This window comes from Cibotium barometz, chromosome 6 (assembly GCF_041138505.1).
Source record: "Cibotium barometz isolate CiBa-2024 chromosome 6, ASM4113850v1, whole genome shotgun sequence".
Lineage (NCBI taxonomy): Eukaryota > Viridiplantae > Streptophyta > Polypodiopsida > Cyatheales > Cibotiaceae > Cibotium > Cibotium barometz.
In genome coordinates, this window is record NC_141051.1 from 22,713,783 (window position 1) to 22,727,337 (window position 13,555).

A 13,555-nucleotide genomic window follows, 5' to 3' on the forward strand; every position below is an offset into this window, starting at 1 on the left:
TGTCTGAAAAATGCATTATGTGCCATATAGTGAGACTTCTCCATGCCTTAACCAAATTGCTGGGCATCCATACTTTTTGACAAAATAGGGAAGGTGGTTGTAGATGATATGCTGTTTTCACAGAGGCATAAGAATGCATAGTAAGTTATAAAAAAAAAGAGGATCACACTTAAGTAAAAGAAGAAGACAGAGCTTTACCATGTAGTGAGTTATATTGCAGGCTGTCCACGCGTCTTTCATTGACTTCCCAAAATGTTTAATTGCCTCTTCAAAGTTCTTGTAATCACTCTTTGTCCATGTTACATTGTCACAGAACATGAAGAGTTGATCAAGAGACCTCCACATCTCTGCCTTCACATTTCGTGCTTCCCCATCTGCCTCATGATCTTTCACGGCATTATGGACTTGCTTCCACAATCCATAATTAATCCTTGAAACTGTTCTACCTTACCTTACTTTCTTACTACTGTGTTTGGGTCGAGACAAGAATCTTCTTGCCTTAACACCACCAATAGAGGGCTTGATTGGTACCTCCTTGCCATTGGTACACTTTTTAAAATCCTTTGTGATATGAACATCACCTCCATGCAGACCTATATCGGATAACACTTTTTCCAATGCTTGAAGAGCATCCTTTCTATTTTTTTCGGGATGGAGTCTCCAAGCAAATCCAATATACAAAAATACCAATTTCTCAATAATTCGACATAGAGCATGCAATGTGCATATGTGAACATTACATAGTGAAATGTCAAGAATGGCCTTGAAGTCAGGGTCAACTTTATCTCTATTAGGTGCTCTCTTCCACCATTTGGAATCCATTACTTGAGCTGATTCTTTGCACTAAAGACAAGGAGACTTTGAGTTGCCTCCTTTACTAACGTTATACATGCACTTAAGTGTTTTAAGATCCCCGCCATGTGCCACTCTACTTGAAAATCACCTTTTCTTGCAACATGGAGATTCTCTCCTTACACTTGTCTTTTAATTATTCTTGGTATTTCCGTGTGGTAAAACACCCAATCTAGTGTTTCATGGTCTTCTGTCTTCACCTGTGATTATAGAAAACAAAAGTCTTACTCTATAAAAGATTTGAAAACAATGACTAAAATCAAGTACGAAACAAAAAATGATCATACCTGGAACGAGCCTAACCACCATATGTGTTTCTCCGACTGCACACTAAAATACTTCGAACTCGCTTCAGTCAATGATGTATCAAGTGCTCCATTCATCAATGTAATAGTAATCCTTTCCATTTTCTTTTCCTTTACAACCTCACACTCATCCAGTTTGATAACAAATTTCAAAATGCCTTTGCACTCCTCAAATGTTATTCCATAAAACTCGACCATTCTTCTTTGAAGTTGTTGTAGATCTACAAATAAGGGTTATACACAGTGGTTCCTTTACCACCATGAAATATTTCTTCAATATGGATGTATTGCCCAATAAACTCATCTTTACTTTCATTCAAATGACCTCTTATCCTCCACACGGTTACTGGATTTGGCAGTAAAACTCGTTTAATCCTTTGATCTCTCAAAGTTGAGGATATCGCATGGAAAATCGAACTATATCCCTTCCTGCTCTAACTCCACTAACATCAAGAGTCTCTTGGATTGTAGTGCCATCAACTTGATTATTGGATATAAAGTCCTCTACAACATTGCGTTTGATTGTTTTGAATTTTTTTTCTTCAATCAAACCTTTTGCTACACCACAAGAAAGCAATCCTTTCATTTGTTTAACAGGAAGAAGGTTGGGATCCATATTTTCTTTTGCAGGCTCCAATAGTTTCCTATAGTAACAACACAATATGCTTATATCATTCAACACCTCCATTCTTGTTTTGCATTAATGGACAAAATAGATATAGTCATTTGAGAGCCTTTTTGAGTATAAAAAATGAAAAATTTCAAACTAGCCTTGCTTCCTAAATTCTTTGCTTGCATCCACCAGTCCCAACCTTCAAATTTGCGATGTTTTTAATCTTCCTGCTTCGTAGTCTGTCTCCAAGCACGGTTCTCTTTCTTCTTGCGCTTGTCAACTCTTTTTTACTCTTTGAATGCTCCTCAATTTCATTCTGCAAATGCTGTTCCAATTTTGCACGAATGGCTATTTCTTGCATCCTGGCCCCCTTTTCTTGTAGGTACATCGTTTTATATGTTTCTGCAAATGCAGACTGCGCTGAAATATAACCAAGAAGTCCATTTTGTCCATCGCCCGCAAACCTCAGTAGTGTGGTTGGATTGACAAATGGAGGTGTAGACTTTTTTACTAGACATTTTGGATATATGCTTCCATCGCACCATAAGTCAATATGTTGAAGCCCTTCTCTTCTCATATTTTCCCGTTATTGAGCATTCAGCACCGTATCCTTTCGTCTTTTTTGTGCTGGAGCATATTGTTCTTCTAAGTCGATGTGAAGATGATGTAATCGCTTCTTCTGAGATTGTGACTCACTAGTATCGGCCATTTTTTGTACTTCTGAGGTTGCAAAGTTTGCTTGTCAATCTCAGTCTTTTTGTAACATGAATCGTGGAAGTGTGGCGGTATCCATGCAATCATCAAGTTCAGTGATGGATTCTTTATGAGAGGCCGGCACACGTCATCAAAAGAGATGCAGAATCTTTGGGAAACAAAAAAAAACTAAGGAGATATTTAATGCAAAATCGTGTTAGTTAGACAATCCTTTCTGAACTGACAGTTCTGTAGTCCTTACTGACAGTTCTGAGCCACGTTTTCGTATTTTACTATTTTTGAGGTCTTTTAGGAGAGAAATAAATCAAAAAATAGTGAATTTCTTACAGGGCTCCAAAATGAGCTCCCTTTTTCCCTAATGATGCCATCGTTAAATAGTGGCGACAGTAGGTATTGTGTGATGGCAGTTGCCTTCCATACTTTTTCCATGCTCCTGAGCCAGAGTCTGATGTCAAGGCCAATGAAGAGGGCCTTTACTATCATGTCTTCTTACAATACACAAGGGGGGAAAATTATAGATGTAAATGGTACCCTTGTGAATACCCAATTGAGACAGTTATGTAATAGTACATACAAAAACTGCTTCATCGAGTTTGATGCAACCAAAGGAAACCTCGAGCAGACCTCGAGTACATCTTCTAGACTATACATAAGAACTTCCCCAATCTAGAGAACCATCATTTCTCGCATCATTGGGTCGGAAGACATTGCATAAGATTTCAAGTTCCTTGCCACCGTTAATCCTCAGCCTACCAACTACCATTAGTAGAGCGGCCAGGTGTACTCCTAAGCAAGAATCCCACATGGATAAAATGTAGAAAGGATGGCTACAAAAGGCATACACAAGTCTCTCCATGAAGTCCAAGGATGACCATGAGATAAGAAGGAAGGCATTTCTATCAACTTCTATATTTGTGCCTCCTAGAATCTTTACTCCCCAATAATTCTTCATGCTCATATGTGAAGGGAGCATGTTGAAAAATACTGACACCACAAAATGTGGAGTTGTCCATATGTACATACTTATAGGAAATATACACACAAACTAACCCACACAATAAATATATATTTTTTATATAAATGAGAGATTACAAAGGAGCATAAAAACCAACAATTACAAAGAGAACATTTAACCTTCGAAGAATTGGCTTTTTCTAGAATGTTTGAATGTTGTCTTTTTATCTCCTTTTTCATGTCTTGAGAAATAGATTTCTCTTGGTGTGACACCAATGTACCCATTTGGGATGCCGACAGTACAGAATAGTACTTTCAAGGGGAGTTGAGCATTCCTTACTTCCCAACCCACTTGTGATATTTTTATGAGGTTTGTTGTTAAAGTGCTTTGTTGAACTATTTTGTTTACAATTCCACCCCCTTGAACCATGTCATAAGTGTGAGTTTCGCATGCTCATAGATGCGTCCTACCTTTGTTGGTAGTGTATAACCTACTTTAGAAGGTATGGGACGATCGAAATTCTTCAATTCCTTGTACGAGTGACCCCATAGCGGCATGATGATCAAAGTGTTCTCTATTTAGTTGGTGGATCCCATTAAGTGAGTACTGTCGAGTGAAGAGAAAGAAGTAGAGCAATGGAGGATGGAACATTATGATTCCTTAGCCCCATCACTCTATGAGATTTTGTTGCCATGTACTTGTCTATTTTGGGCCATTGTAGTTGACTTCATTGATGGTTTCCATGGGGATAAATGTTTAAATCACCTTTCTGTCATCCAAATGCCATTCTATAGTGAGGATGCCCTCAAACCTCTACCAAGTATGCCACAAGCAACATATGAGCTAGGAGTACCCTGGGAGGATGAGGAACTTGGTGATGATGAGTCTAAGCTAGAATTCACATTGCATCTTTTCGACCATGACCTTTTTACGATAAGATTTTCTCTTCATTTTTTGTTATTTTCTTGCATGTTTCATCGAAGTGGCATCCACTACCCTTGCATTCTCGCAAATGTGGGACTTCTTTCTATTAAGAAATCTTATGCAATGTCTTCCGACCCAATGATGTGAGAAATGATGGTTCTCTAGATTGGGGAAGTTCTTATGTATAGTCTAGAAGATGTACTCGAGGTCTGCTCGAGGTTTCCTTTGCCTCTCGTTGCATCAAACTCGATAAAGTAGTTTTTTTATGTACTATTACATAACTGTCTCAACTGGATATTCACAAGGGTACCATTTACATCTATAATTTCCCCCCCTTGTGTATTGTAAGACATGAAAGTAAAGGCCCTCTTCATTGGCCTTGACATCGGACTTTGGCTCACGAGCATGGCAAAAGTATGGAAGGCAACCGCCATCAAGGTTACCCAAGACATACTTGAGTTGTATGTTGTAGTGTCTTTTTCCAACACCTCAAAATGTGTACCATGTTTTGATTGGTTGGGGATAGAGTTACTTGCACATGTGCACTTGCATTCTTACTTGACATGCTCAATAATACCAAATCTAACGGCAAATCCCAAGGGAGTTGTTAAGATGAGGGCTACCCATCTTAAGAAATATGATGCCATGGAGCACAAGATTTGGTAGGATGTGAAGACGAGAAGGAAACAATGTGCCCAACCTCAAGCAGCTCTCCAAGTGTAGTATAACAACAATTCTCACCTATGTCCACCATTCCAAGTAGCAGAAATGGTGAGCTAGACCCTCCTCATTTATAGTAATGGATATTACCCACTTAGTGGCATATCACACCAACGGCTTCAAAAACACAACCTTTTGTAAAGGGATAAGAGATGTAATGTAATAGTTGTGGGCATGACACAGAGAAAGAGGTTACACAATGCCGTCGTATATTTAACTCCAACCAATAGTGGCAGTCTTAGCAAACTTGAACAAAGAGGGAGAGGAGCTTGTAGCTATATTAAGAAACAATTGAAGGAGAGAAAAAGGGCCAATTCTTCATTACAAACACCAAAAGCATCTACAATCTTGAGTACCCAAGCAAACTCTCTTCACTAGGTAGCAATTAACTCCATTGGTATGCAATGATGAAAATCCAAAATCAGTTTCACAAGCTAGTAAGCAACAGTGAAGGTAGCAAAAGACATATTACTAGATGAATCCAGGAACATGCCCAAATTAACCTTATAAGAAAGTGAAATTTATAACCTCATGGTAGTCATCCACAAGAGAATAAACCATCAACTCCATCATGCATAGTATAGACTAGATACTGCAACATTCTCACTAACATCATTAGTGCCCAATAGTGGGTGTAGAACTTGGTATTAACATATTCTCCCACATACACATACTCCATGCATGCACACACACACACACACATAATAGCATACATTTATACAAAGGTCTATGTACTGAGTTTTTGTCAGAGCTCCAGAGATATAGGGCAACACAACAAAGGTCAGTGAAGGTAGCAAAAGACCACTAGCTCACAACATAGCAGAGTGAGTCCACTTAAGCACCTTAGAGAGAAGGAAGGATGCAATAAAGGAGTAGCATAGTTTTTTAAAGCATGTTCAAACAAAGGCTTGCTTCTCCCCATTACAGAAGAAGGGCTTAAAACATCAAGAGGGAGAGAAAACTTTAGTAGACACACAAAGTCGTTGTCCCTCAACACAAAGAGGGCAAGACCTCCCCCACCAATAATAACAATCTCCTTTGCAGGGGACTTCTGCCCACAAACATTCTCCAATACAAAAAGATAAGGTTTTTCTTTGCCTTGGACCCTCATTAACAAACAATTCACATGGATAGATCATTGGGGAAGGGGAAAACACTTGGGCAATGCACCTCATCAATGCAACCCTCATGAATCAAATCAATGTTTAAACAAGCCAAAGAAGCAGGCACTGTGACAAAGGAGATTCCACATAACAACAAGAAGAACAACTATGTGGACAAGAAGAGAATCTGGGAATTAACATTGACATGAAGAAGAAGCATGAATGTTACCACATAAGGTCTTCATCAAGAAAAGTAAAGGAGACCACAAGTACCGCAAGCAATTTATCAAACCTAACTACCCAAGCTTATATTTTAGCCTACATGTATTTAAAAAGGGGTCACCATATGAGTAGACATAAATCTCATCTCATTTCATTTTATCCACCACACACATAACCACAATAAGTATCCATGTTGACACTAAGGGGGGGTGATGACATGTTGTAACACCTCACATCCAACCACCTTGCAGTAGCCTAGGAATATGGTACCAAGGGGGGGTGTTGTGAAATATGGTGCCATGGAGAACAAGATGATTTGGTAGAGAGTGAGTGTTAACCTAGCATGCTACCACATGAGCAAGCAAGGGTAATCCCACATGATCAAGAAAACCCAATATATACCTCCATCATATAAAAGGGGTCATTTCCAATCAATGAATAATGCAATCACATCTCAAATTTTTCTTTGAGTACAAGTATCAATCTTGTAACCTAACTAAAATTTAAGTCTAAAGCTTCATTTGATTACACACACACACACACGCACACGCACACACACACACACACTCATGATATCATCTCCATGGCTGGAGAGCTCTAGATCCATGTATTTTAACAACCTCCCAGGCATAGTGTATGCATGGCAACTTACCTGACTGACCAATAGTTGCTACATGCATGGCATATATGTGAGTGGGAGAGATACGCATGTAAGTGGGGGTATGTGTGTAAGCATATGTGTGAGTGGGGGTGCATATTTGAGTGGGGGTGTATATGTGAGTGTATGTTATTGGGGGATGTGCTTAATCACCATCCGCCACAAGTATTGGCATCATTACATGCGGGACACACGTATGGGCCATGTGGTCTTGACTCTTATCTCGAGCATATTAAGTGGGGGTGTATATGTGAGAATATGTTATTGGGGGACGTGCTTAATCCTACCCATCTGCCACAATTATTGGCATCATTACATGCGAGACAGACATATGGGCTCGGGGAGGTCACTCATAAATATGTAAGCGTAGTATGTGGGTTCAATAGAAGGGGTTTTTAAAATCCCTTTTTTAGACATTTTTACCATATAGAAGGGTACCATTTAAAGGGGGTATTTATAGATTGAATAGAAAAAGGGTGTGTTTTATTCATGAAAAATTTACAGATAAGGGGGTTTTAAATTAGGCCTTGAATGCATGTGATATAGAGAGTTTACATATAGTGAACCCCCCGAGTGTATGGGCCATGTGGTCTTGACTCTTGTCTCGAGCATCTTGAAGAATGTAAATAGGATATAGGATAGTGGAAGCATACCTTTTTGGATTACTCACATGGGATAAGGGAAGCCCACAATTGGGTGTGTCCGAGACAATCCAATAATTCTTGCTCACAAAAAAATAAGAAGACAAGGCAACAAAAAAACTTAGTCATCGACATCCCGCATTATGCATTGAAGCCTCATAATGAAAAAACAAAATAGAAACAAAAATGGTAAGAAGGGGCATATCACTGATGTAGGTTTTTCGAAGATACAGGTATTAGAACCCTAAACTGCCAATATTTAACCTAAGTCAACATAGTAAAGTATAAATACAGTGTTAGTGGTACCCAAACTGTATATGCATCAAGAAGACTAGAGACGCATTTTGTGCAAGGACAAGATGCAATCTTAAGCACAAAGGAATGTTAATAGAAGTGGATTTGAAGAGTATGAGTGCATAAACATGAGAAGTTAGAACTATGGTGGGTGCAAATTAAAGCTTCTCAAGCTTGAGAGGGGTTGAGAAGAAAGAAACATTTAGAAATTATAGAAAAAAGACCATACTCTTTACCTCCTAAAATGCTTGATTCTTTAGTCATCACTGTAGAGGCCCCCAACCAATTAATTGGTTTGGTATGTCGTAGGAGTCACCAAGGAAGATTCAAGAGAGAGAGAAGCTCCAATCTCTTCAATTTTGTAGAGGTTTTTAGAGGGATAATAGAAATCAAGCTTAGTTTAGAGTAATACCGGCATAGTTTAGTTCACAGATAATAATACAAAGGAATGAGGGTTTATTTATAGGAGAGGGAGGCCACTAACTGAGTCCAACTGAATTCTAGAATTTTTGAGCTTCAGTTTGGTTGAATTTGGACAAGTTTTGGACCAGTTTGGCTCCCTTTTTTATTTTGTTTGATTTAGGAGAGAGGAGAGACAAAAAATATCCAATTATTTTTGAGTTTTAAACTCATCTAAGCATGTAAAATAGGTGCCTCCTTAGAAGTCTCCCTTTTCCTTACACATGTGTCAAAAATGCATGATTACTCTAAAATATCTCATTTTTTTATTAATACACCATAATTTTTAACTAATAAACCTAGTACTTAGTCAACTCTTCATCTTATGTGGGCATTTACTCATTTTTGGGTATTTTTTTTTATTCTTTGGATTTATCTTGTCCTAACACTTGGATTAATCTTATTGGCATAGAAACCTTAATTGGACCATAATCAATTTTTTTTGAAAATCTGGACCCTTAGGCTAAGGTCTTCTGAATCAATTTTAATTAATTCCAATTGCACCTTGGAAAATCTATTTTGATTTTGTGTTTTAGGGAAATATTTTTTTTGATATTTGAAGAATTTATTTATCCAAAAATATTCCAATTTCGATTTACCACTCTCTAGAATTTTTTTTATCTCACTAGGCAAAACAGGGAAAAATGATATTTTCTTGTATTCAGAATCATAGAATGATTACAAGGGATTGAAGTAGAGGCTTATTTGATATTAAGGCTGAGGAGGAAACCCACATCCTCTCCCACTTAAGAAACGCGAGATATCCTCGTCGAGATGTCCTCGTCTCGCAAAGTGAGGGTAATCTTTTGCCAAATCTTCTTCTTTCTCCAAGGTGGCGTCTTCTAGAGGGAAGAACTTCCACTTTACTAAGAATTCTCTGAGGACTCTGCTCTTGAGAATCTTCTTCTGAACGTCAAGGATTTCCTCAGGTTGGAGTACCATCTAGCCTTGAGTCAGAGAGATCAATTGCTCATCACATCAAGCACGTGATTTGGGCTAGATACATACTTCTTAAGCAAACTGACATGGAATACATCATGTACCTTGAGATGGGGAGGCAGAAGAAGTTTGTAGGCTGGATCGCCTACTTTCTTTATGACAGCATACGGCCCACAGTATCTGGGAGAGAGCTTCTTGTACTTCCCTAAGGATAAGGAACTTCTTTTTGGTCGTACTCGAATGAAGACCATATCTGATTCTTCAAACTCTCTCTTGGATCTCTTTTTATTTGCATACTGCTTTTGCCTGTCTTGGGCTGCCTTTATATCTTTATGGATTAATTGCATCTGCTGGTCCATGTCATCAAGCATTTGTTTGGACATTTCGACTCTGATCAATGGGTCAGACCAAGTCAACGCTGTAAGGCAATCTTGTCCATACAAAGCTCTGAAAGGACTCACTCCAATGCTCCGATGATAAGAAGCATTCGACCACATGCAAATGACTTAACCACTTCTTGGGTTCCCTGCTCTATAGCATGACTGAAGGATATCTTCAATTACTTGACTCACCCTTTCCATTTGGCCATCTGTTTCGGGGTGGTAGGCTATGCTGATATCTAAGAAAGTTCCTACTACTTTAAAGAATGCAGTCCAGAATTTCGATGTGAATTTGGGATCTCACTCACTTACTATCCTCCTAGGTAAACCATGCAATCGGAAGATCTCCTTAAGGAAAACTCTCGCAACATCCACTGCAAGGTATTTGAGTACAATACTGGGCCTAGCCGCCTATCTCCTGGTCGTGCCCCTGACACCCCGCGAATCCCCCCCTTCTCAGTGTTGTCTTGCAACAGCACATTTCTTTTGCCACTCTTCTTCATGGCTACCGATTCGGTGACGGTGGTGGCTTTCCCTTTCTTTTTATTGCCTGGTTATCAGGATAAACAATTGGTGATCAAAAATGTTGGAGATTCGCGCGAGTCGTGTTGGGAACGTTATCGGAGAAAACTACCAAAATCGAGGCCATCCAACTGACCATGGATTTAAAGCCAAATCTTCCAGGTAATTAAATTGTCTTGATCGAATATTTGGTGTAGATGCATGATGGACAAACTGCCATCTACTATCGGGGGTTCCCCGTCGGCTTTTGCTAGAGGTTTTTTTGGTTAGTGTTTTCCTAAGTTCAAAGAGGGAGTTCTTCTACAGCATGCAAGATCCACCAGCGCCTGATTACTATAATGATCACCAATATAAACATGATGATTATCCACCTTAATCGAAAAATGATCACAATACCTAGACATTGTCTTGCCATTGATGATCTGCTTTGGCGCCATGAAGCTCTCACAAGTTTGCAGGTGAATATGACAATCTAGCAGCGATTCAGAATGGTGATGGTGACGGTATTAATGATGATGATGATGATAAAGTAGCGATTCACAAACTTTCGAACTCAAGTCGAATGTCCATTCAACGAAGAAGTTATGCCAGGAAGATGGTAGCGCCATGGGTACTGTAGAAGAGGCGGGCAAAGCAGTAGAGGCATCACATGCATAAGAAGAAGATGAAGTAGCGGTTCAAAAGGGTGATGGCATTAATGATGATGGTGGCGACGATGGTAATGGCGATGGTGGATGTGGGTATGATGATGGGAATATCCATGACCATGGTGCCAATGGGGATGGTGTTAAGCTCGTGCCAACAAGAAAGGGTTCTGAGAGAGAGAGAGAGAGAGATAACTGTGCCGAAACATATATAGCAGTCTATTGCCGTTCGTTTTGCCAGCCACTATAATATAGTAGTATAAGTAGCAAGCCACATATCCATCAATGCCATGCGGCAACTTATGATTGGGTATCTTGACAAATCAAAATTTTTCGTCATGCAAGTTCACTGGTGTGTGTGTGAGTGATAGAGAGCAAGAGGAATAGGAATGTGTGCATGTATATATGTGTGTGTGTGTAAGAGAGAGAGAGAGAGAGAGAGAGAGAGATGTGCCTAAGAGAGAAAGATGCATGTCTTTGTTTGAGAGAGAGAGAGAGAGAGAGAGGTTGCCTATGTGGGTGTGTGTGGCTTGAGAGAGAGAAAGGTAGAGGGAGGGAAGGGGAGAGAGAGAGAGAGAGAGAGAGAGAGAGAGAGAGAGAGATGCCCCTAAGAGAGAAGTTTGCTTCTCATGTAGTAGATACCATCTTTGTGTCTTAAGTGATTTCAATGTGTGATTGGTTATGCCTTAACAAAGTTGTCTTTTTTAATGGTGTGCTTAGCTCAACCTGTTGGAGATGGGTCTTGACACTAGTCTTTTGAAGGGCATGCCGCGACAAGAGTGATTTCAATGTGTGTGATTGGTTATGCCTTAACAAAGTTGTCTTTTTTAATGGTGTGCTTAGCTCAACCCGTTGGAGATGGGTCTTGACACTAGTCTTTTGAAGGGCATGCCGCATTTTGAGACAAGAGTGAGGAGCAAATCTCAAGAGTTTGGGGACAAGATATTTTCAACTTATTGTGGAGAGGGAAAAGAGCCAATTATTATTATTATTATTAATTCCGAAGTGTCACCCACGAAAAATGACATGTAATCGGCATCTTTTGCAGTGTGTTTGCGTCCGCCGTTTGGGGCCTTAGCACGTGAGGTTGCTGCCGGGGTCAACGCCGAGGATGGAGCAGAAGGACTGGTAGCGGGTGATGCGGTCCTGCTGCTCCGCCTGGTTTGCGGAGCTGCCGCACTCCAGGCCGCCATTGATGGCGTTGATGGTGGCGCCGAAGCCTTGGCCGTTCACCATGGCATCGTGGCAGGTGGGGGACTGCTGGGTCATCCAGAACCACAGCGCCGTTTCGAAGGAGGTGGTGGGGTCCTGCGCGACGATGCCCGGATTGTTGATGCCGTCGAAACCGATGGCCTGGCCGGCGGCCTGGTAGTTGTAGTTCCTGCAGCGGCAGCAACGATGATGAGCAGTGGACGGAAGGATTATAATAAAGCACAGACACATTTAATTGGGCGGGCGGCTGATTGAATGGGCGCGGCTGCAGCATTACGTACCATGTGAGCTGGAGGGGTCCGCGTCCATAGTACTGCTGGCCTGATGCACAGGGCGCTGAGGAATCACAGTAGGTGGCCTTGTCGATCTCCTCCACGTAGCAACCGCCTGTGGGAGTATCGAGATCAGCATAATTAGAGATGCTAATTGAGGTATCGATAGCGTCCATGCGCCCTAGCTAGGGTACATGGGAAGTCAATACTACTTACTTCCTGTCTCGTGGGCCACGTTGGCAAAGAAGGCCGCCAGCTCTTGCTTCTGGACGTCGGAGCTGCCGGTGTTGCCGAAGGCGCTGTAAGTATTAGCCGCAGCGATGAAGCCGTCGTAGGTGTAGAAGCCGTTGGAAGGGCAGCCTGAACCGCTGTTTTGCGAGAGGAACTGGGCGAACACGCTGCTTGTCACTGTGCCGGAGACGCCAGACCCGCCACCGCTGCTGCAAGGCCCGCTCTGGCAGCCGGCTCCGCAGTAGTCGTCGGTGCTGCCGCAGTAGCCATACTGGCTGCAGCAAAGGTTGTTGGCGCACACTGCGTTCCCGCCCTGGCTGCCACATTGCTGCGCCCAGCAGCTGCAGTAGAAGCCGGAGCACAACAAAGCCAGCACCAACACCGTGCTGGGAGCGCCAAGTCCCATATCGGTAAAGCCGAGTAGTTGATCTCGAGCAGAGAAACTAGAGCACGCTCAAACTACTTGTGTTGAAACGCAAAACTTCTTGGGTGTGGTGGGCTAGCTAGAGCTGCCTCCTAGTAGAGAAAGAGGAGAGTAGTGGGGGGGGTGTGTGTTTGTGTGTGATGGATGGAGCGCAGGAGGGGCTCTTTATAGGGTGTCACTAGATCAAGCCGCGACAAGTTCAACCGTGAGCGAGAGAAGCTCGCTTGTACACGTTGTCCCTGCGCCAGTCAAAAAGGCGATGCACGCGGCTTTGTCCACTCGGAGTTTGACACACTACTTCGTGTATGACACACACATGGCGAGCACAAAAGGTTAGTGCTCGCAATGACCAACACCTTTTCACAGTCAAAAAGGCGATGCGCCGGGCGCGGCTTTGTCCACTTCAGTCACACTTTGAGAAACTCTGATACAACATACATCATTCAATCATCTTTAAAAGTCAAAAGAGCT

At 41.4% G+C, this 13,555-nt stretch overlaps 1 protein-coding gene across 1 annotated transcript; it reads right to left on the reverse strand.

Annotated features, from left to right (window-relative positions):
• Positions 1 to 11,917: 11,917 nt before the first annotated feature.
• LOC147637529 (endochitinase 4-like) lies at positions 11,918 to 13,226 on the reverse strand. The gene is made up of 3 exons (XM_086799314.1): positions 12,646 to 13,226; positions 12,439 to 12,544; positions 11,918 to 12,326 (listed from the first exon to the last, which is right to left on the reverse strand). The coding sequence occupies exons 1-3, from the start codon at positions 13,064 to 13,066 to the stop codon at positions 12,020 to 12,022; spliced, it is 834 nt and encodes a 277-aa protein (XP_086655440.1). The 5' UTR covers positions 13,067 to 13,226; the 3' UTR covers positions 11,918 to 12,019.
• Between the last annotated feature and the right edge of the window lie 329 nt (positions 13,227 to 13,555).